We start from the raw sequence: 25507 nt of genomic DNA on the forward strand, positions 1-25507 counted from the left end.
CTGAAAATTTACAAAAAATGATAGATTTGTTTTCTGCATGAAGAACAAAGAAAGAAAACATTGTAATTTTACCCTAAGACTTCCAGAATTCATTCATTCATTCATTCATTTTTTTAATTAATTCATTGATTTATTTGTTTGTTCAGTCACCCATATGTTTTTTCATTGATTTATTCACTTTTCTCTCTCTCTCCCTCTCTAGTGGTTTAGCTGACATCAGTTTGAACCCTCTCCTCATGGTCATGCCATTCAGTTAAGATTAAAAAGCCTGAAATCCTCCTGGCACGATTGACATGGGGTATGGAGGGATGCGGGAAAGAGGGATGAATGGAAAAAGGGCGGGAGCTGAGTAAAAGAGTGAATTAATTTTGTCAAATCAGCATCACAACAGTTAAAAAAGTCTGTTTGCTTGTGTAAAGCATCTAAAAGTGTAGATTTATGTCCATGTATATGTGGTAAATATTGTAATAAGTCTGAGTTAGTTTACAAAGCTATGTTTGAAATTATATTTGTGTGTGTATATTTGTGTTTGTGTTGTTTGTGTGGGTGAGCGTCTGCTTTTGGCAAGCTCATTGCAATGTGGGATTAGGCAACGCTGAATTGTGGGGATAAATTGGATCAGATTACAGTGAATTTTTGCACCGGATTATCTTCAATACCTTCATTGTATCCAGGTAGCCTGAATGAGTGTTTATGATAGAGAAGACACCAGAAAAAGAGAAGAGAGTTGCAGAATTTAGAAGAAGTGTATCTTTGTCTTCTTCTTCTGTTTTCGTCTCTTATGTTTAACATGAGACTGTCTTCATCTCACATAGGATGTCTGTCTCAATATATCATACACATCTCCTGCTGTATCAGTTGTGTTTTTGGCTGGTGTCAAGACCAGCAGTCCTGCTGTTTTCATGGCTTTTACCAGAAGCCTCTTTGCTTCCTTCCACTGGCACCATGCTGTTCAGCAGAATTAACCAATCACCTGAGTGTTTTTTTTTTTTTTTTTTTTTTTTTTCTACAAGCTTGAGAGATTTAAGAGGGAAAGTTTGGGCTTTTTAAACTAAATCTCTGCTCGTCATGTTAGGTTCAAATTGTCATTCCACTGGGAGCTCAAGCAGAAGCCCCAGGAGATACCGGAACACGTAAATAAAGTTCTCAAACTTACTTATCTTCTCATAATTTCCATACCAAAATATCTGACATTGTTACCACTATTTCTAGTTTCTAACAGAAAGCAATTTTTGATTATTGCATGCTGTGGAGCTGATCTCTTGGGTTCTTGTATCATGTCTTAAAGGGGTCATATGATGCAATTTAAATTTTTCCTTTCTCTTTGGAGTGTTACAAGCTCTTGGTGCAAGATCTGTAAAGTTGCCTAAAGTCTCAAATCCAAAGAGATATTCTTTATAAAAGTTAATACTCGTCCACACCCCCCTAAAATGGCTCATTCTAACACGCCCCCACATCTCTATGTCACTATGTGGGAAGATTTGCATAACGCTGCTCAGATGTTCATGCAAAGAAAGAAGGCGTACCTTTTATTATCGTTGTAGTACTGTTGTTGCCGCCACCGCCATATCGTATAGATGCTGTGTGTTTCACTGTGAAAGCGAAACTACTTTGTTTGGCCTTCCAAAAGAGGACTATATCCGCTTCGTCATGCCTAGAGCTCATTTGTGCTGGTTGCTGAGGAAATACATCAACTTTGTACTGTGGATCGCTGGATTGGCTTTCCAGCCAGGGTTTGCACATGTGGTTGCTGTAAGCTTCTTTGTTGAATCCACCGGCCGCGCCATTCTCAAGCCTGCCCCTGCCTCTGCTCACTCACTCTGCTCACTGTAGGCTGTGGCTCATTCTAGGCCTCCGCTCACTCAAAGCCGTGGTTTGTGATGCTGTTTTGTTGAGAAAGTGAAACTACTTTGTTTTTGCCTTCCAAAAAAGGACATGACTAGAAGTCATGTATAAATCATGTTTATAATGGTTTTTATGTTTATGTCTCGTCGCTCCGGCCGGACAGGGCATCACAATATATTAAGGGGCATAACATTTCCGTCACACGCTTGATGCATTCGGCCAATCAAGCTTTAGCTTTAGCTTTTCAGACTGATGAGCCTTGTAAAAATCGACGTGTTTCAGAAGGCGGGGCATAGAGGAGAAACAATAATGTACAGTATGTGGAAAATAATGTGTTTTTTTTTTAACCTTAAACCGCATAAACACATTTCATTACACCAAATACACAAAATAATGTTCTTTTTAGCAGCATCATATGACCCCTTTAACTTGGCAACCCATTTTACTGGATGTCTTCCAAAGCACAGTGCAGTGTGAACTACATCAGATATAGGCAACTCTGGTCCCGGAGGATAACTGTTCTGCAGAGTTTAGCTCCTCTGTTCCTAATCAAACACACCTAACACAGAAACATCTAACCTACTGTATGTCTTTAGGATTGCTTTAAAATTACAGGCAAGTGCGTTTGATTAAGGATGGAACTAAACTCTGCAGGACAGAAACTGCCCATTCGTCAACTAGAGACTTATGAGGTACTCAACTAGTTGTTCACTTACAACACACCTAATTTTAGTAGAGCTGTGTGTGTTAAGGATGTTTAAAGTGGTCCATAAACAACATAAGCTCACATGCTAAGAGGTATATTTTTTGTATTTATTTATTTATGTTTTGTGCTAACACTACAACTCTTAAATATTTTCCATAGGTGGGTTATGAGAATGCAGGCACAGTGGAGTTCCTGGTGGACAAACATGGAAAACACTACTTCATCGAGGTGAACTCCCGTCTACAGGTGGAGCACACGGTTACTGAGGAAATCACTGAGTGAGTGACCAAATATGTAATGACATTTGCAAGTTGCACAGTAAATAAACTCCCAATGATGTTGAAGATTGAATAGCTTTTTGCTACATTTATAGCTTGTTTTGAGCAATTTTCCAAAATGTTAACTTGGCATATGTTAAGCGTTAAATGAATTGCAAATTGCAAATCAAAAACGCATCAGATATTTGTGTGTATATGCTCCAGTCCTTTCTCTGAATCAGAATGTCTGAAGGATATTACAGTTACTTTTTCTATTATATTCTATTAGATGCTTTTTTTATCAAGGCGAATTCTAAGAAAGCATAAACATGTACACTGCAATTACTTAAACAGACAAGCACTGAAGAGCACTTGTGTGCAAATATACAAATGCAATAATTGCATTCACAGTAGCAATCAGGGTTTTCAAGTCAATCCGATAGCTGACAGCAGGATTTACATAAATTTTTATTTATTGATTTATTTATTTATTTATTTACAAGGAGTTTCCATACATTTAAAGTGCATTAAATAAATAAATAGTCCTAAGGTGTGTTTAAATATGTTGTAGACAATGGTGGACCTTTGTCAATAAGTCAAAAAGGTCAAAAACATTAAAAAGGTTTAACCACTGCAGTAGGTCAAACTGTACAGTAGGTATAGGTCACTTTGGACCAGCAAATCTAGTAGTGCTTGTACAGTACTAAGAGAGTGCAGTACTAATTTAGTGGTCAGGTAGTCCTGGGGGAGATTTTGTATGTCCAGTTCATGTGAATGTGATTCCTTAAAGTAGTGAATCATAAATTGGTGTCTGAAGAAAGTCTGAAGTAATTGATGTGTCGACTGTTTTTGATGGGTTATTTGATGTATGTGCCCTATTAGTTCCACAATTAATGTGTAGGCCAAAATATTACCAGTGTGAGGACATGCAGCATGCATGTGAATCTTTATCCATACGTAGGTATATGTGTTTGCAGACTATCAATGTACAGTGTCTAGAATAAATGCTTGTCTGCCACCCAACCTTGAGAGGTTGGTCAAGGGGAGTGAGAGATAGTAGGAAGAGAGAACGAGAGAGAACATGTGTTAGGAACAGCATGTGCATGAAAGAAAAAGAGTGTGAGAGAGAGGAAGGAAAAAGGCGTTATAAATAGCTCTCACCTCCCCAGATAACCTATGAGCTGCTCCATAATGACATAGAGATGAGCCTGATCTCATCGCATAAGCACACACACATGCTGACAAGCACACAGACATTAACGCACTGATGAGTCAAATGATTGATAGTGTTCCTTTCATTCTTCCTCAACACACATACACACGCACAAACACATCTTTGTGTTTTTCAGCACAAATTCCTCACCACAGAAATGGAGACTCATACATTATAGATATCACAGTTGTCAAGTGTAGTTGACAGTGCTGCTTTGAATTGGCTCTTATTGCGTGTGCTGCCATCTTAGATTTGCAGAGTATTTACTGAAATATATAATGAGTATTAGTCTGTCATTTGTATGGATATTATACTGCCTCTTTTGCATGGGGAAATATAGATGGTCTGTAATAATCATATTCTGGGGAAAAATTTGAACCCAAAAGTGAGCTCAACCTGTCAAAATCTCCAAAAACCTCCCTTATTTGAAAACCTCATATAAAAATAAAGTTTTCTGTAAGGATAAAGTAAACGTTTTTGGGGTTTTTTAATTGTAAAAATGCAGAACATTTTCTGTAAAGGGTAGGTTTAGGTGTAGGGTTGTTGTGGGACAGTATAAAAACCATTATACCTATGGAATGTCCCTATTTAGATAGCTAAAAAAAGTAAATGTGTGTGTGTGTGTGTGTGTGTGTGTGTGTGTGTGTGTGTGTGTGTGTGTGTGTGTGTGTGTGTGTGTGTGTGTGTGTGTGTGTGTGTGAAAGATTAAAAATATATTACATTTTATACACTAATGTGGTCCATTCTTAGCGGTTTCTGTTTGTCATACAGTAAAGTGTGACTGTGTGTTTTTGATTTCATACAAACACTGTAATTTCCTTTTCACATGCTTATTATAATGAAATAAATGGAAATTTGGTCTTGATAGGGGAAGACTTTTTTTTTTTCTTTTATGTTCTGTTCTGTTTATTTGTTGTTTATTTTTACATTTTTATTTGTATTTATTTATCTATTTTTGTTTCTGCTTTTATTTACGATAAAATAAGATGTAGTATATACTGTAGTATAGATATATTTATAGTATGCTATAGAATGAATGTGGATTTCATTTTTTAAATATCACGGTTATCATCAGTACTGATGTATAATGACTCCCTAGTTTGAATTTGTACTGAAATCTCAGACTTTATATCACAAACTTTTTTATTTTTTATTAAGAATTGTCATAAAAATAATGTATAGAAATCCTGATGGACCTAACTTCATATTGTATTATACTTCTTTTGATTTTGGAGTGAAATATGGCCAAGGGTTTTGTGTTTACCCTGTGGAAGTGTTATGTGTTGTAATAGTGTTTGTGTGTGTGCAGGAAGATTTGTGTGTGTTCAGGGCAGCCCACCACATATTGAGTAATGACTGTTCAACAAAGACTCCAAATTGCTGCAGTAGATCTTTATTTTGGGTTGTGCTGTTTGAGACAGAAGAAGAGGGCACAGAAGCAAGGATAAACTAAGAGAAATAAGGTTTTAGAAATGCTAAAGTCAGAAGTGAGTGAGGGTTTTGGTGACCCAGGACCAGAAAACCTATTTCACCTTTCTTTCTGACACTAATACCCTTATCAATCTCTGTGATTTAGTTCACAGCCTTTCCCTTAACCTTTCCTCTTCTTGCAGTCTCCTTCATGTTTTTCTTCCATTTCTTTATTTCCCTATCCTTCTGTCCAACCACTTCTTTCTGTCATGTCTGTTCTCTCTCATCCTCTGTTGCTTCTATTAGACTCCTCTTTCTCATCTGTCTTGTCAGTTTTTTCCTGTCCATTCTTATGGGTTGGTTTTTATATTTCTGTTGCAGGATTGAAGTAAGCAGCTGTTTATGTAGATGCATGTTCTTGTGATGTGATTGGCTGGATTAGATATACATTCTCCTCTTTATGTTTGTAAAGAGGGAAATGCTCCATTGAGATTTTTCATTTTTGAGTCTCTCTTCTCTTCTCTGATTCTGATTGGTTGCTCTTTTGAGGGTCTTCCAGTTCATATTGATCCTTGCCTTCCCTCACCCAACTCTTGCTCTAGCATTATAAATCCAAGCACAGAAATTATAAGCAAACACACACACACACACACACACACACACACACACACACACACACACACACACACACACACACAAAATAAAAAAAATAAATAATAATAATAATAATAATAATAATAATAATAATAAAACCTCAGACACTCTTCTGTGCTGATCCCCCTGATCTCTGCTGTGCAGTTGGACAAATGATGTTATTCTTATATCAGGATATAAATGGAAACCCTAATGGGATTGTATTTCCTTTAAAGTCTGTTAGAACAGTAGCCACTAGCTTTACAGTATGTGCTTAGGGCATTGCAAAGAAGGATTTCATTAAATGTAATGGCTCCTGGTGGACGTAGCTCTGTGCTGTAGCATTACCGTTTGCTGTTTTTATTTGTATTTTTGTCCATTTTTTTTTCTTCTAAAAACATGCTCTACAATAAACAGAGGTGTTGCCTTTTAAGCTTAAACGATTGACTCATGTATGGTGTGATCAGGGTCTTTATGGCTCTGTGTGTGTGTGTGTGTGTGTGTGTGTGTGTGTGTGTGTGTGTGTGTGTGTGTGTGTGTGTGTGTGTGTGTGTGTGTGTGTGTGTGTGTGTGTGTGTGTGTGTGTTATTTGCCATTTGTCATCCAAGTACACTAATTGCAGAAACGGTTCCCCTAGAGCAGTCAGTTTATCAGCCTTACTGAAGGACACAATGATGACAGAGCAGAATCTCAGTAAGTCTATGGGGTGAACTTTACTTACAACTCCAACTCCACCTGCAACTGCAAACCATTAGACTGCTGCTCTTATCTTTTCTTTTTTGCTTTTTTGTTTTTATTTCAACACAGCCTCCTACTGGTCAAGAGATTACAAAAATGTAATTTTTTTTCTCAGTGTGGCCAAAAGATTGGTAGCACAAAAATTCGGTGCAGCATAGCAAATTCAATTTTCTCATGTTGGCAATTTTGGGCTTCAGCCATTTTCAAGTTTGTCATAAAATGCTATATTTTATGAGCATTTTAGTGTATATTAACAAAACTTGATGTTTAGTTTTTATTTTATTTTTTTAATCGATTAACTATTTTAGAAAATGTTATGTAAAGTCAATATAAATTTAATTGCAAAAATTATGCATGTGGTATTTACTATCTTTAAATTAAATAGTAGGATATCTTTTATATCTGTTTTATATCGCTGATCAGCCACTGGCCACTTTGATCTCTTATATATTGCATTGGCCATCAAAAAATCCAATCAGTCAACCAGTAGTTGAAAGGGTGTTATGGGTGGTTGAATGAAGGTTACTAGGCTGTTTTTAGGGTATTATCTGCGAATATGTGGATGTAAATTTTTTTCTTATATTATCTTAAAATGTACATGTGTACAATTAGTTTTTGTCTCTTGTTTCTATAATAATTTCAATGGCCCATATTAAATGGAACGGATAAAGTACTAATACTACTACTAATAAAAAAATAAAGAATAAATACTGTTCTTAGCTTAACATAGCTTTTAACAGTTTTATACTTGCATAGATTTTTGCCAGTGTTTGAGTTTTAGGTGGTCATTGAATGCATTTTGAATCAAAGCAAAGACTAAATAATTCTCAGTTTAGTGCATGCTGCTGATGTGCTCACTAAGAGTATTGAATACATGTACTCTAAGTATTGTGTGAACCACATAACAAATTGTAAAAATAAATAAATAAATAATAATAAAAAATAATAAATCTACATTCTGCTTTTTATAGAACCTGATTTTAATCATATTTCCCAACACACCATACTGTAGGCAAATGAAATCCAGCAGAGCTATTTGAGAATGCCAACAGGCTGCGGCCTCTGCGTTCAATCAGCTGTGCTTCCAAGTGCAGCTCAATGTTTAGGCCTATTCACTCTGACCTGAGGTGCAGTATGAGGCCCATAGCAGTGCTCCATGCTGAGCCCCACTGAGCATTATCAAACAATGATTGGAATAATGAGCCTTAGGGTGGAGCACCGTGCTGGGGCCTGCTCTGTGTGATAAGAGCTGGAAATGGGCTTTGTTGTAGTTGCATGCTGTGCTCTGATAAAGATACTGAAGTGCTGGTTTCTTTGCACGTTTTCACTTTCTTTTCACTTATCTGCTCTATCTTGAAGACCTGTCCAAATGTACATTTACCGGACTTTAAGTTCAAAATTGTTGAAAAGTTTAGGGTCCATTATTTTTAAATATAAAAGGGCACCTGCTGAATAAGTCACCAACTTAGTTGTCTGAAGGAGACGTAAACAGGCAGGCCGAAGGCATGGCAAGGGGACACAGCATCTCGTTCCCTCTCGGGGAACCATGGTTACATCCATAACCCGAGATGTTCCCCTTCTACGGTACTTGAGCTGCGTCTTCTGCGGGCACTATGGGGAATGAAATGCCAACTATGCCATGCAAAGGCTCGTGCCTGTTCACTTGGTGAGAGATTACCAAGAAGGTGACAGACATACACAAAGCCTTTCCTCAGAAAGGGGCTAAGCCACTGACGCCTCAGGCTGCTCACATACCCTGGCAAAAATATTTGAACCCGATTTCACAAGGGAACATTAAAGGGAATATAAAAGGGAACATCCCAACCAAGTTAAGAACACAACTATCCACATAGCTATACACAAGACCACTGAAGAGACTACACTAGAAGGCTTTTAGAGGAGCTAAAGAGATTGCAGCTCAGATAGCTATATCCTAAGGGTCTTATGAAGGCTTGTAGACCAAGAATAAACCATATACAGCAAGCCTTGATCTGTGTGGGCTATCTGCTTACAACCCTAGCTGGGGAGATGGCACTGTCTAGGCAAGGGCTCAAGGAGACCACTACTTAAAATATCTAAGCAGGGGAGCAATCACTGAGCTAGAACATAGCTATCCACAGTTAGCTATGTACCTAGGAAGGGGTTACCAGATGGGGGACCAGCTGAAACTACCCAGACCACAGTGAGTGGGCTGTCTACTTACGAGCCAAAAAGGGGAGACAGTGCCACCTAGGTAAGGGCTCAAGGAGACTGCTACTTAAAAACCTTAAGCAGGGGAACAATCTAGATAGCACATAGCAGTTCTCAGATAGCTAGGCTCTAGGAAAAGGGACCACTGCCATTGCCAAAACCATCAGCAGTTGGCTGTCTAAATTATAAACCCTAAAAGGGGAGACAGCACTATCTAGGCAGGGCTCAAGGAGATGAAGTGGGGGAGAATGTTCAAGGACTCCCAGCATTGGGAGGGCTATCACCTCTATCACAGATTGTGCTTTTGGAGATCGGAGCTTCCGCATAGTGAATCCTTCATAATGCATGCATTCGGAGCCCTTAAGCACTGAATGCATATGCTCCTCACCTAGGCATATAATGCACAAGTCCTGCATTTCCTCAGGTGTCAAAACCTCTGACACGGAGACACACACTTCTTGAAAAGCTCACCTGGTTCCACAGACATAGTACACGCACTGCTTGTAAGCATACGGCTCCTGAAGACAACAAAAGTTGGTGACGTATTCAGCAGGTGCCCTTTTATACTTCCAGACACTCACCTAGGACGGAGCGAGAGTTCAAGAGGAATTACATTTAAAAATATTTTAAAAATGATAGACAGTTATTTAAAATTGTTAATATATTTTACAATATTACTGTTTTACTCTATTTTTGACCAAATAAAACCTCCAGACTTTCAACCATACCTTTTAATAAAGGGTTTTTTTTTTTTTTTTTTGATTTTGTCATTCAGTCAGAGGATATGAGACAGAGAATGGTAAGGGTCAGATAAGATGGATGAGCCATGAATAAAACTTTCAAAAAATCTATAAACAATAAATAAAAGCTTGAGTTTTCTTACATAGTATTCATTTTTGAAAGCCACGTCTGATGTAATTTTCAACAGTCTCCTCAAGGGGCCATTTCGGTAGCCAACAACCTGAAATGTGTATGTGTGTGGGTGTGTGTGTGCGCACATACGGGAAATGTTTCTTTCTTGGATAGAGTTTTCAGTCCAGAACACACAAGACCACACTTCTCTGCAGAGGGTATCTGTGTTTTTTCTATTATTGAGGAGGCTTTTAGGTGTTTTTCTTTGATGTCTTCTGACCATAATAGTTCAGATATTAAGTGGGATACTAACACTACTTTGGTTTTATCATGCATATTCATGAGAATGCAGATGAGCTGGAACCTTTATTTAGGATCCTGCAATCTATGACCTTCATTTGCTGATAATAAGCAGCAAATATGAATATTTAAATAGTCAATAACCACCCCAAATATATACATCTGTCATTATTTATCTCCTGAGACTAATTAATATTTTCCTCCCTTTTCTCTGTATGTTCTTTGCTCCTTGATTTTCCTTTTCTTTCTTTTTTTTCATTTAAGGCAAGAGAAAAAAATAGTGCTACCATTGTTTATTTAGCATTTGAAGGTCTTAATGAAAGCTGCTGAGGTGTATAATTCCTGTGTCACTAAACCAATTGGAAACAGGTAGTCCCACACCTAACTAACACCATTGGTAGAGCCAGAATCGGACATGTTGGATATGTTTGCAAGTACCACAGTATTTACACTCTTTAGGATAGGTGTAGGGTACAGTAGGGTCCAAAAAAATGCCACAAATTTAATTATTTGGTTAGTGACTGAGAAATTAAAAGTACAGAATTTGAAGTATTGTTATAATGTTACTTATTTGTTTTATGTTAATGTCACTACAACCTTTTTTTTCAGGTTTAACTGAACAAAATCACAGATTTTCAGTGTGATTTCAGACTTTTGATCCCACCGTAAAGTTACTGTAGTTAAAAAATATTTCAACATTGCTTTCCGTTTAAATCAAGAGCAATCTGTAGTTGAACTTTTTCTTGTCCAGAAGTATTTTGTGATTTTCTTCATCTCATAACAGTCCTTTGCTATTGCTGCTACTTTCTCTGTGCGTGTCTCTGCTGGCCTTATTGTCTTTTTCTTGTTGTATTTCTTGCTTGAGTTATATATATATATATATATATATATATATATATATTAATATATATTATCCTATTATCTCCTGAATGTGTTTTTTGACTCGTGAATGTGGGGTGGCAGATAAAAGCAGTAAGCCAATAATTAATGCTTCTGTGAACAGCAAGCTGAGGTTGAAACCCAGATGAAATACAAGAGCTAGAAAATAGAGGTAAACGTAGGCTTATAGGTAATATGGATTTGTCCCCTCTGTATATACAGTAAGTGCTTTTGTATCAGTGTGTGCACATTGTGTACACCTTTTCGGTCAGATATGCAGAAAATGCAGAGGTGTGTATTTGTGTTTGTTTGCGGGAAGGATGTGGCTTCAGACACTCAAGGTCTACCCAGTGTTAAAGGCTCATTAACACATTCCTGCTGATCTTTGATCAGTATTGAGTGACACGTGTCCTCTCTGACCTCTTCGATTTGAACAGCACATGCTTGACCCTGGACCTGTGGCGAGTCGCTATCTATATTGAGAATAAGTAAGCGATATTTGCTTGTTGCAGGGGTCTTCGACCTTATTTGTGACCCCTGTTACAGAATAAAAGTGCCTAATTTTAATCCTGGCTTATAATAACATGCAAGGCAATAATAATAATAATAATAATGTATTTACATGATTATTCAAATAATCACAGTATACATCACATTACATTTTCGCTTAGCTTCATTATTAATTTCTTCATTTTATACTTTGAGGGACAAAGAAACATTTAGCTGTATTTTAGCTTTTTTCAGGCTTTCATGTGTCTCAGTGAATGAAAAGCAATCTTTTCTTCCGTTATACACACCTCTCTCTCACTCGTTTTTGGCGTGTAGGTCATTAGATATTCTACACCTCACACATTCTCAACTTTTCGCTCGGTGTCTCAGCTCAATAGCAGTGGCAGACATTAATTATGAGTTTGCTGTTTGAAAATAAAGTGATGCCTACAGGCAAAAAGCCATGTGTTATTTGTATGCAGATCACAGGTGAGAGCATGTGTGAGTATTTAAATTACAGACATTTATGTAGCTGCTGGCACCAGTAGTGATTGCTTGAGTCTTTGTTCTTGTGTGTGAATTGCACGGTGGGTCATTCATCATGAGTGGACATTGTTGTTCTAGAGAGACTTTGTAAAATTGTTCCTATGCATCTGTGGATAGTTACGCAGAAATCTGCACTGAATTTACACAATAAAAGTTCCACTCGGGTTCAATCTTATGGTGCATTAAACCACAACAAGAGAAAGAGCCCAAGCAGAGTAGTAGATAAGATATAAAAACATAATGACTGATTCATCTCGTATATGGTGCTGTCACTGACACAGTGGCCTGTGCTGTTTGTTTCAAATTAAATGTTTAATAATTAAATTTTCAAAGGGGGAAAATGTTGTTGTTGTTGTTGTTGTTGTTGTTGTTGTTATTAATGTTGTTGTTGTCATATAATTGCAAAATACAGTTTCATGAATGGAGATAAATATTTATGACTGAAAAATTCTCCTGCCATTGGCAAAAAGTTAATTTTGGACTTGTGTGTGTGAGGAAAGAGAGGCAGACTACAAAAACAGCTTTTAAACAAAGTGTGATTTGTTTATTCAGACTTTCAGTGGAAAGTATTGCCTGAAAATAATATAACAAAATTCAGCAAAATGTTCTTAACTCCTTTTCTACATTATCTGTGCAGCTTTATTCATGACTACCTCCCACTTGTCCTCTCACATAGTTATTTATTTGATTTTGCTTCTCATTAAAGAGAAAGCAAAAACAAGAGTCACTATTGAAGTGGAATGCCCTACAGCCATTGAAATAAAAAGTATCTCAGGACTCAAACTCGCTTTGGAGTTTCAGATGCACAAAGACCACAAAAAGATACAGAAGGCAGGATTCACTAAGAATAAATTCCACCCTCTGATATTTCCATTTAGTCTGCATGCACTATTTACATTGCATTTAGCACCCGTTTCACTAAAAACTTATAAATAAATTAATCAGGTAGCAAGTAACAGCGCTATAACATGCACAAAAATTGTGCTGAACGCAATTTGCATGACTTGAGTTTCCAATCTATCAGCGCTATCTTGACCACTGCAAAAGTTTACCCTGAAAAGAATGCCAATTTCATGGCACTATTTGCTGTGAGTAAATGGTCATTGTTTAAGCTATGTAAGACTATGTAGAGCATAAATAAGACTATAATAGACACATAGATAGTAAAATAATAATAGTAATCTAACTGCAACTTTCAGAAAATTTAGCATCAAGTTAATATGGATTGCATCTGATTAGTGAAAATGTTTTGAGCTGAAATACATGCAAGTGGCAAAAATATTTACTGAATTCACCCATATTCTTCGGGACAAAAAAAAATAAAAACAGCTTCATATTTTCTGGTCGCTGTTGCTAAAAAAAAAAAAAAAAAAATTCATCCAGAGTTGTTCTTAAGTTTCATTTTATGGGTATAATCAGTATATTTTCATCCCATCCACATCCCACATTTTTGGTAGGCACGGATAATGAGGGGAAAAGCTATAAACAGAAACAGGCTGAAAAATAATACTTTCATTATGGTTTAATGTGCTGGGGCTCTGGGGCTGCACTCAACCTCCAGAAGAAAACTAAGATTATTAGCTGGGTACTCCACAAGATCAGGCTTAAATTGTATTCTGCTTTCTTATGGTTTGGGCTCTTGCCCTGCTTAAGTGCATAAATGGTTGCTTAAATTCATGTGTTGAAATGTTGATAAGGTATTCACTTTCTCTGGAAATATAAAAGACATATAATGAGGATATATAGAAGACTTAGATATATGGAGACATATAATGTTAATGTGATTCATCCTGGTTCTGTGTGAATTTGTGTGTTTGACAATGTTTGTATGGGTCAATATTCCCCAGTTCAAACTTTGACCTTGTTGTCATTGACATTAGATTAAAGCAAACATGATTTGTCCATTTTATAAGCTTTTCAAATAGATAGGACCACTTGAAATGTCAGTTTTTGACATGCTTTACTATATTTGTAAAGACTTTTTAGATTTGTCCCAAGTATATCTAAACCTACACATACTCTCTCTCGCTCATGTTGTGCATGATCTCTCTCTCTGTCTCTGTCTCGCTCTCTCTCTCTCACACACACACACACACATACATTCGTTTTCTTCTCCTCTTTCACATCCTCTACACAGTAATATACATTGTTAATGTACTGTACTTCCTTTGCTCCTATGTTCAGTACCACTGAACATATGTTTGTTTGTGTGTGTGTGTGTGTGTGTGCAACATTTACCCTTTGATTTTGTTTCAATTAACTAGGCCGTTATCTAGTTGTATTTCAGACCACTATGTGTTTACCTGGATCATTAACAAACATGATTAATTCCTCAGCTGACCCAGGAGCAGACTGCAACCAGTGTGGAATAAAAACAGCTCTGTGCAAAAGAAAAGATCTCTGCTAATGCTTAATGAATACACATAGTAACTCAGGCATAAAAATTCATATGTTAAATAAGCAAAATAAACAATATTCTAGCTACATACCAGAAAAAAAAATGCAATTAGACAAGGATGAAAATGTATTCAGGCCTGAGACTTTAAATAGTTCACCCTTACATTCAGACAGAATATCTATATCTATGTATAAAGCAGTTCTATTTGAATGTAAGGGAATTATTCAAAGTCTTAGGTTTAAAAACATTTCCATCCTAATTGCATTTTTTTTTCCTAGAATGTAGTAACTGCTGTATAGAGCTGTATAGATTCGAAATAGACAGATAGACAGACAGATAGATCTCTGAATAGAGTTTATATTCCTCTGCTGACGTTACCCTATGCTACTGCTGACAAGTAGAATATCTACACAGGTATTTTATGTTAAATGCTTGAAGGTATGCGGTTTTTAGATTATTTTTGACATTTTCATGCCAAATCATTAGCGCATCTCCTGTCTTTCGAAGAAATGTCAAAGCAGCTTCCATCATATGCTTTACATCCAACTAAGAATATAAAATAATTTTTTAAGTCTTTCGCCCCCTCTCAAAATCTCAAAAAAACCTTCGAAGTGTTTTTTCAACTTTGTTAAGCAGCTTAGTTATAAAATTAGCATAGTTCCTTTCAGCTAAAATAGCAGATCGCTTTAGTCCCTGAACTGATTTGCTAGATATTTCCTAAGGTACTGTAGGTTTAACAGCAAATTGGTTTTGTGTTTAATGCACTTTGTGCAGCCATTTTAATTAATTTAAGCTAATTCTACATAATTTTTAAAATTCTGAATCAAGTCTAAAATATTTTAATTGGATGAATTAAGGAAGCATTGATTTGGATCATTAGAAACTGTGTCTCATTGACAATCAATACATCTACATCATAATGGATTCAAATGAATCAAAGAAGATTGCTTGATATTGGTGTGAGGGCAAACGTCTTTCATGGATAAACATTTCAAAAGGAGGAAGATCAGCAAATTAATTACGCAGCTTTGATTGTCAGATAAAAGTGTGATTGAGCTTTTTCAAGTTTGTGTAATGAATTCTACTCCATCTCAGGGCTTATTCATCAGTTAGTGCTGATAACTACTCTCTCTCTCTTTCTCTCCTTCTGTTAGTGTGGATTTGGTTCATGCACAGCTGCGTGTGTGTGAGGGCCGTAGTCTTCCTGAGCTGGGTCTCGAGCAGGACAAGATCCAGATCAATGGCTGTGCCATTCAGTGCCGGGTCACTACAGAAGACCCCTCCCGTGGTTTTCAACCAGACACAGGTCGCATAGAGGTATGCCTGCTAAATGACATGCAGTTATGCAAATTACAGTAACATCTCCCCAATTAATAATAAAGGATGTGACAGATTGTGAAGTAACAGGAAACAAATGTGAAGACAACAAGAAACTAAAAATAAATCTCTGATAGTAGTCTATTCAATAACATCTATATTCATAAAAAAAAAATGTATTTTCTTTTCCTCGCATTTTGCTTGTTATATAACTGCTTTTTTATTTTGCGAACTGAAACCAAGAAAATCTGCAACTAAAGCTACTATCACATTGTTTTACAATCTGGCTATTACACTGGCTGCGCTCATATATCTGGATGCACTCTGACACAAAAACTCTCGCAACATTTTCAAAGAGCCGTTATTTTGATGATTCATCGAGCTGCAAGCATTGATTGAAAGCGATTTTTAGGGAGCGCTCTTATTGAGTTGAAAGAGGGAACTAGCCCTATGCATTGCTCAAACTGACGCACTGTTCTGTTCCAGTGGCAACATTATAATGTTACTGAGAAAACCATCACAAGAGCAGAACAAGCCCCATTCATCTGTGTTGGGTGCTGCTGAGAAACTGCATTTAGCTCTCTTCTTATGTACAAAGAATTCTGGCTCGGTATAATACAATTTCCACTGTGGATGGACTAAAAAACCTCAGCATGTTGGAACAGGCTGTGAGTAATTGGCCTTCATTACTTATGTCTTGATTTGAGGATTTTGTGCTTCACTCAAATGCTAATCAGACCAAGCACTTGTATTCAAGTATGTTTGTAAATTGTATATATACACACACAAATATACATATATATACAGGTGCTGGTCATATAATTAGAATATCATCAAAAAGTTGATTTATTTCATTAATTCCATTCAAAAAGTGAAACTTGTATATTATATTTATTCATTATACACAGACTGATATATTTCAAATGTTTATTTATTTTAATTTTGATGTTTATAACTGACAACTAAGGAAAATCCCAAATTCAGTATCTCAAAAAATTTGAATATTGTGAAAAGGTTCAATATTGAAGACACCTGGTGCCACACTCTAATCAGTTAATTAACTCACAACACCTGCAAAGCCTTTAAATGGTCTCTCAGTCTTGTTCTGGAGGCTACATAATCATGGGGAAGACTGCTGAATTGACAGTTGTCCAAAAGACGACCATTGACACCTTGCACAAGGAGGGCAAGACACAAAAGGTCATTGCAAAAGAGGCTGGCTGTTCACAGAGCTCTGTGTCCAAGCACATTAATAGAGAGGTGAAGGGAAGGAAAAGATGTGATAGAAAAAAGTGTACAAATAATAGGGATAACCGCACCCTGGAGAGGATTGTGAAACAAAACCCATTCAAAAATGTGGGGGAGATTTACAAAGAGTGGACTGCAGCTGGAGTCAGTGCTTCAAGAACCACTACACAAAGACGTATGCAAGACATGGGTTTCAGCTGTCGCATTCCTTTTGTCAAGCCACTCTTGAACAACAGAAAGTGTCAGAAGCGTCTCGCTTCAAAAAGGACTGGACTGCTGCTGAGTAGTCCAAAGTTATGTTCTCTGAGGAAAGTAAATTTTGCATTTCCTTTGAATATCAGGGTCCCAGAGTCTGGAGGAAGAGAGGAGAGGCACACAATCCACATTTCTTGCGGTCCAGTGTAAAGTTTCCACAGTCGGTAATGGTTTGGGGTGCCATGTCACCCGCTGGTGTTGGTCCACTGTGTTTTCTGAGGTCCAAGGTTAACACAGCCGTATACCAGAAGTTTTAGAGCACTTCATGCTTCCTGCTGCTGACCAACTTTATGGAGATGCAGATTTCATTTTCCAACAGGATTTGGCACCTGCACACAGTGCCAAAGCTTCCAGTACCTGGTTTAAGGACCATGGTATCCCTGTCCTTAATTGGCAAACAAACTCGCCTGACCTTAACCCCATAGAAAATCTATGGGGTATTGTGAAGAGGAAGATGCGATGTGCTAGACCCAACAATGCAGAAGAGCTGAAGGCCACTATCAGAGCAACCTGGGCTCTCATTACACCTGAGCAGTGCCACAGACTGATCGACTCCATGCCATGCCGCATTGCTGCAGTAATTCAGGAAAAAGGAGCCCCAACTAAGTATTGAGTGCTGTACATACTCATACTTTTCATTTTTATACTTTTTAGTTGGCCAAGATTTCTAAAAATCCTTTCTTTGTATTGGTCTTAAGTTATATTCTAATTTTCTGAAATACTGAATTTGGGATTTTCCTTAGTTGTCAGTTATAATCATCAAAATTAAAAGAAATAAACATTTGAAATACATCAGTCTGTGTGTAATGAATGTATATAATATACGTTCAATAAGTTTCACTTTTTGAATGGAATTAATGAAATAAATCAACTTTTTGATGATATTCTAATTATATGACCAGCACCTATATATATATTATATATAGGTATATTAATTGTCACTAGTATTGTTATCAGGCAGTTCATGCTGACTGAAATCTTTTTTTCTTTCTTTCGTTTGTTTTATTCTTATGGAGCTACTAAATGCCAACCAACCAAAGTGTGTTCCTGGGTAATTTATTTTGGCTTTTAAATAAAATTCAATGAAACCAGTTTCAACAGGTAGCTGTGCAAAGTGTAATTGCATCATGACTTTGAAATGTGACATGCCTAAAGATTTTCACCCCAAGATAGAAGTTTAAGTGTTATAAAACTTGCTTTGACATTAGGTGATGTTGCCACACATTTCATATTTTACCTTCATCTTTCATCTCTGGATTGGAAACTATTTGACATATCAAAATAGCATTAGTAAAAGTTTAGGAAGTTAGAACAGAGTGCCTGTGGAAACTTTCATCTTTTTTCTTTCCTCTGTTCCAATAGCTCCACAAGTTTTCTATTAAAAAGTGCAATTGTGATTTAAAATTCCAGCTTATTTGCAGGACTACAGAATTAGGCCAAAATTTTGTGACTAATCAATAATGGCTATTAATAAATATGGCTATAAAATAATAATAATAATAATAATCATTATTATCAATTTATGTTATATTATAATTAAAATTACAATACTAATATTAATATAATTAAAACAGAAGGAACTCTTAAATATTCTCTTTTGCGGATAAGTGCTTCTCATTAAAAATATGGGAAGATGGCAGCAACATGTTGTGTTACCAAATGCACGTTAAAGCGACTCGAACTCAGTGAAGTCACAGAGATGGAGTTTGTGTGGAACAGCATTTAGCGTAGGAGGAGCAGCTCTGAGACAGTGCAGACACTGGAGGTTAATGATGTGCAGTACTTCGCTCTGAAACACGCAGCACATATTTATTTAAAGGGGTCATATGACGTTGCTAAAAAGAACATTATTTTGAGCATTTGATGTAATGAAATGTGTTTATGTGGTTTAAGGTTCAAAAAACACATTATTTTCCACATATTGTACCATATTGTTTCTCCTCTGTGCTCCGCCTTTCTGAAATGGATTTTTTACAAAGCTCATTGTTCTGAAAAGTGAGGTGTGCTCTGATTGGCCAGCTATCCAGTGCATTGTGATTGGCCGAATGCCTCAAGCATGTGATGGAAATGTTAAGCCCCTTAACATACTGTGACGATTGTCCCGGTCAGAAAACCGGCGTGACAAGACAAAAACGATAAAACCCATTACAAATGAGCCATTTGTTGCATCCAGTGGCGACATAATTAATGATTATAATGACTTATACTGTGTTTTTATGTATTGCGTTGCATCGTGCTGCGTAAACATAAAACCATGTCTGCATTTGTAATCGGAGAAACGACAAACAACAAGCGCTACTCTACACTGCTCAAAACTCGCATTTGAATCTTCAGTGGCAAATACTTTACATATGTACATACAGTTTGTGAGTCAGAACAGCCGGCATTGTAGTCTTCTCTCCCAGGTTCAGGAAACAGTCCTCCATAAAATGTGCTGCACACATCTGTATATTTGGGTTGAACTGTTCTGGAACAGTGTTGTAAATACAACTTAACCACTAATTTTGAGTTGTGTCCTCTTTTGGAAGACCAAACAAAGTATTTTCGCTTTCCCAATGAAACAGTGTTTCCACAACATGGCGGCGGCGGCAACAGCGAGAACCAAACTTACGCCTTCTTTCTTTGCGTAAACATTTGGGCGGCATTATGCAAATCTTCCCACACTGTGACGTAGAGATGGCATTTTAGGAGGGCGTGAACGAGTCTAAACGTTTATTAAGAATATCTCTTTGGGTTTGAGACTTTAGTCTTTGCAACTTTAGGGATCTTATCTATTCACGATCAGCTTGTAACACTCCAAAGAGAAAGGAAAACTTGAAATTGCATCATATGACCCCTTTAATTAAATTGCAGCTTTTGCAGTTTGATAATTGCACTAAGCCTTTTCGTGATTTTGGTTTTATTTACATTAATTTTCCATGTTCCTAAATAATGAATGTGCATGAATGACAAAAAAAGTTAACCACTAAGTATCTAACCAGCATTAAGTGTTGTTTTTCAGTGACTTAGATGTGTGAAATGCATCTGTTTATCCTTATTTTAAAAATAATAATGATAAACGAAACTACATATAATACTTCTATGGCTTTCTTATCATCATCCTCGTTTCTTAATATGACAAAAAGAAACTTGGACATTCTGCCTGGCATCTCGGGGGGAAAACAGGGTTCAAATTTTATGGAGATAAGTGCATGATGACAAAATGTTCATTTTTGTATGAACTAGTAATGTGTCCTATATCTCTAACTTACAACTATCCGTCCTCTCCTTTCCTCCCACTTCCTCTGTTTGCTTAATTTTCTCTTTTATTTTTTCTTCCCAGCAGGTAGAACAGCAGACATGATCAGAGAGTGGGAGGCTCAGCAAACATAGATGTAGTTCAGCCGTGAAATGTGTGTACCTAAAAAAAATACACTGTTAAAAATGCATGGCCAAACATAATAAATCCTGGGTTGGATGAATAAGTCATGGCTTGAGTGCTCCAGAGAGGTGGAAGAGATGCACAGAGGGAGGAAAGAGAGAAAGCTCAGCGAGAAAGGGCTTAAAACGTCTGGCCCAGCAAGAGATCACAGCATTTTAGTTGAGGGAGAGAGTGAAAGAGAGATAAGGAGGTGAAGAAAATGAAAATGACTCCCCGAGCACAGAAATGCACACAGTCCTTCTGAGGAACAGTGGGACACAAAAGGAGATGGGGACAGTTGAATTAAAATGCTGTTGACAGTAGATTTCTCATTGCTTGGCTTTTGGAGACTGTCTACTCATACTTTATATTCTTAGGAGTTGAATTTACTTACTACTTTTAGAAACTTGTTCCATCAAATTAAGTTACAACATCACTAAAAACTTGTCATGTAGTTCACCGAATGTGGTCTTCTAAAACATGATAGATTTACCCAATATTTATGTGGGACTAAAGCTCATTTTTGAGGAGCAAAAATACTTCAAATAGTTTCCCACTTTGTTTAAATGGAACTCTCAACATCCTAATGGTGAGTGCATTAAAAAACTACTAAGAGCAAAAACTTTTAACTCTCAAAACAACTATGTCCCCCTAAATTCCTGCCCTTTTATCAAGCATACAGAATTAAATTATTCAAGCGCAGAGTCTTGTGTGTATTCCCCCCAGCTACAGTGCTCAGGAGTAGACACAACAATATGAAGTTCATTGCAAAGCCTTAGCTTTATTAAGGATTTATCATTCAGTCTAATTAGCTGAAACAGAAAACATATGGATTCAACACGTTTTTACCAGCCAGAGCAATATTTCTTCCAAATAAAGAAATACTGCTGGGAGGGCATGTTGTTGTTATCCAAAATGAACTCATAGACACATGTTAATATGGCCAGTCAGATCAAAGATTATTATATAAGTTATTTTATAATTTATTACATTTTATTAACACTTAAGATTTTACTTTTATGATTTATGTAATCCAAATACTTTCAGGAAGAATGTCCCCCACCCCTTCTTGGTGTTTTTTTTTTTTTTTTGGTGTAAATCTTATTTTTTACCCTCATCTATTGTATCAGATTATTTATTCATTTAATAATTTTGTAAAGGTGACAGGGCAAAAAAATTATAGCTCGCAAATTTCCAATCACAGTAGTCCCTTTAAACATGCATGCTATATGCTTCTTTATTATTTTGATAATTGTTTTTTGTTTTGTTTTGTTTTGTTTTGTTTTGTTTTGTTTTGTTTTGTTTTGTTTTTCTTTGCTTTGCTTTTTGTTTTTTGTTTTGTTTTGTTTTGTTTTGGAGATATGGATAAGAGATATGGACTCCTTTCACATAGTCAATGTTTAAGATTAGAAAAGTCAGCGAGTTGTCAACTGAATGATTTCTGCTTATACAGCACATATCATCCAAACTTTCTCTGTAGTTATAGAACCAAACTCTTTTTCATAACAGAACTGTTTGTGAACAGTTTTAGCTGTCTGATCATGAATTGTAATGGTTTTCTGCTGCAGCGTGAACAGTCACTGTGAATCATGCCCCATCTGCGTGAGACCTTCACATTCACACACTCACACACACACACACACACACACACACACACACACACACACACACACACACACACACACACACACACACACACATACACACACACACACTTCCTCCATGCAATCAGAATAGATTGAATTCCTCTCTCAATCACATATCTTTTGCTCTCTCCCTCACTCCTCCTCCTCACCCCATCAGCCTTTTTCTCTCAGTAGGGATGAAACGCTACCTTACAGTGCATGTGAAATACAAAAATACATTAGTTAACACAGACAAACTCTCAGTCGCGATATTAAAACAATCTGTGGGCAACACACTCAGTGCAAGTTTTTGCTTTGTGTCGTTAACCCTCAAACAAGGAGGATAAAAAAGGCTTAGAAATGAAATTCTGTTTTCCAAAATGTTAGGAGTCAGGAAAACATTTCAAATGTTTCTTTCAGAATACTGCTTTTATTTCCATTTTTACAGCTCTTATACCTCCTATCAAAATAAAATGCAGAAGATTCAATTGAAGGGTTAAAGTGAAAACACAAAGATGCTCATATTAGCATTCGTGCAGTAGTTGTACATCAAAGAGGTCTCGCTGAGATAGAGAGTGAAAAACATAGGGTGAGAGCATGTGTGATCATGTGATAAACATTTAGCTTCCTACTGAGATGCTTCCTGAGAAGAAAAAAAAATCCATTAATGACAGCATTATAATTTTTCTCCTCATCAATGCAGTATTAGCACTTGATTGTCTTCATCATCAACATCATTATTGTTATAATCAGCTCTGTCATGTGGTCTTAGTTGTTTAATAATACACATACACAGAGAAGTGGCACTGGGCTGAGGTCTGAGGTTGGGATGAAATCGTTTATCACGGTGGTTGGTCAAAGAGGACAGTGGAATCACTTAGACCACACAGAAATGAATAATGCACACAGACACACGTGTCTCTCTAGTGCTTAAAGCTCAATACAGGATCTACAGTGGTCCCAAAAAGTATTTGGACACTTAAGACACACATCAAAATGTTATATAACAAAATATAATACAACATTTAATTTGAATGTAGCACAAAAAAAAAAAAAAAAAAAAAAAAAAACAAATTATTACTTTCAAACCAAACATTTTACATAAGCTCAAATGTGTAAGAATATAAGAATGTATTCAGTATGATCACGTGATACCAAAGACTGGAGTAATGGCTGCTGAATATTCAGTTTTGCCATCACAGGAATAAATTGTATTTCAAAATATATGAAAGTAGATAACAATTGTTTTAAATTCAGTGTTACAATATTTCAAATCCAGTCTTACTGTTTTCACAGTATTTTGATCAAATAAATGCATAAGAGATTTTTTTTTTTTTTTTTTTTTAATTAAGACAAAATGTATTTGGTAATGTAAAAAACAAATGCATCTGATAAAATGACATTCTGGCATTTTTTTCAAAAGGCCCCTAACACTTTTTGGCACCACCATACATTGCAGGTCTACTTTTCCCTCATCCATCTTCTTTTCAGTCCATCCACAGTAAAAATGGCAAGGGAAGATGATTAATTTTTATGAGGGAGAGTCATGTACTAATAGGGCAGAGGGGAGTGGATTGAGATATAGAGATGTACAGAGAGAAGACGTGTCTCAAAGTCCTTACTAGTTAATGTATTCCATTCTTTCTGTATACAGTGTTTTTCCTGCAGAACCAAGGAGGTCCTGTTTGCTCAACACACTCTCACTCACAGACCCCCCACAGTAAACTGCAGTGCCACTGTAAATTAATTCAGTAGAGATCTGAATATAGGTGTAATTACAGGTGTAGCAATGCACACACACATACACATTCCACCACTCTCCTTTATAAAAATAAATAAGTGCATAAAAAAATCAATAATCAAGATTTTAAGTGCAAAAATTTGGCTCTGGTATTGAATTTGTTACCTTTATTAAGCCATTTCTCGGGGGCATTTTTTTAAAATGTATTTATTTTTTTTATTTTTTTACAGTCCTGTTTCTCATAGTAATTACATTAACTGGTTAATAACTAGGTACTAACTCTGAACCTACCTAACCCCATGTAGTTACCTTACAGTACCAGTACTTTTTAGATAAGTACACTGTAGGTACACCGTAAGTACATGTATTGTAAGTACATATACTGTAAAATAAAGTGCAACCCATTTTTCTTTAACTGTAAAGCAATCAATGCTACATAATTGCTATTGTATATTTTGTATTTATTTTTTTCATTTATTTATTACAACAGAATATTATGTTACATATGAAATGTCACATAAGAGATGAAAGATGTTTTTTTTTTTTTTTTTTTTTTTTTACCATGTTTGGGATGTGTTTCTTACTTTTAGTGGCATTACTACTCTAAACCTTTTTATTTTTGACCCAATACCTTGTACTGTGGTAACTGCAGAAATAGAGAATTACCTTCCACCATATATTTGTCTCGTTTCCAATTTCCATAAAAAATATCCAAATGTTGTTAAAATAAAATAAATATATACTATAAAAAGAGGTTACTTGCTGCTTTTACATTACAGATCTTTTTCCACCTTATCTAACTCCCTTATCTGGATACCATGATACCATTGTGGTATTCACAGAGTGGTGATATTGTTAAAGAAAAAGCAGTACAAACCAAAAAATTAGGAAATTATCCACCATAGTTTTCGTTAATTTTTATTAGTGGTCATAATTTTTTGATCAGGCTGTAGTAGTATGCTGTCTTGTTCTATTATCAGATTTTTTTCCACTTGTTTTGAGCATGCACCTCAATAAACTTTAAGTGAAAAGGGGAAAAAATCTATACACATCCCTATACACTAAATTCAATACAGAAAAAGGGAAAAAAATCTATGGAACAAGATATTGACTAAAAATTTGAAGAGCTGTTGTGCCTTATGAGTAAATTGATCTTGTTTTAAGGATGTTTTTTACGGGGAAAACGAATGATTATGAAAATGATTTGTGCAATGTACAGTATGCAGTCGATAAACTGTTTGGAACAGCAGCAGAATATCTAACTTTGTATTTGCATTATGGTTTCGGCCTTCTTGAATAAGCAGATTGATATCTGGAGAGAGCAGTGACCTGTATATTTGTGTTTGCATCTACTGGTTATCCCAAAGGGTTTATGTGAACACAGTGATATGACATTTATCAGTGTCATCAGTGAAGGTGGTGTGCAAATATCACAAACTTCCCTTAGAAATGAGTTTCCTGTCAA

At 36.3% G+C, this 25507-nt stretch overlaps 1 protein-coding gene across 1 annotated transcript in view; it reads left to right on the forward strand.

Moving 5' to 3' along the window:
• LOC122145671 (pyruvate carboxylase, mitochondrial-like) overlaps nt 1–25507 on the forward strand; it is a 188882-nt gene that overhangs the window by 41576 nt on the left and 121799 nt on the right. Inside the window, exons 8-9 of the mRNA XM_042760830.1 lie at nt 2711–2829; nt 15611–15773. Of these exons, the coding sequence (XP_042616764.1) occupies nt 2711–2829; nt 15611–15773 (282 nt within the window). The remainder of the gene's footprint in view (nt 1–2710; nt 2830–15610; nt 15774–25507) is intronic.

The sequence above is a fragment of the Cyprinus carpio genome, chromosome A7, assembly GCF_018340385.1.
Source record: "Cyprinus carpio isolate SPL01 chromosome A7, ASM1834038v1, whole genome shotgun sequence".
NCBI lineage: Eukaryota > Metazoa > Chordata > Actinopteri > Cypriniformes > Cyprinidae > Cyprinus > Cyprinus carpio.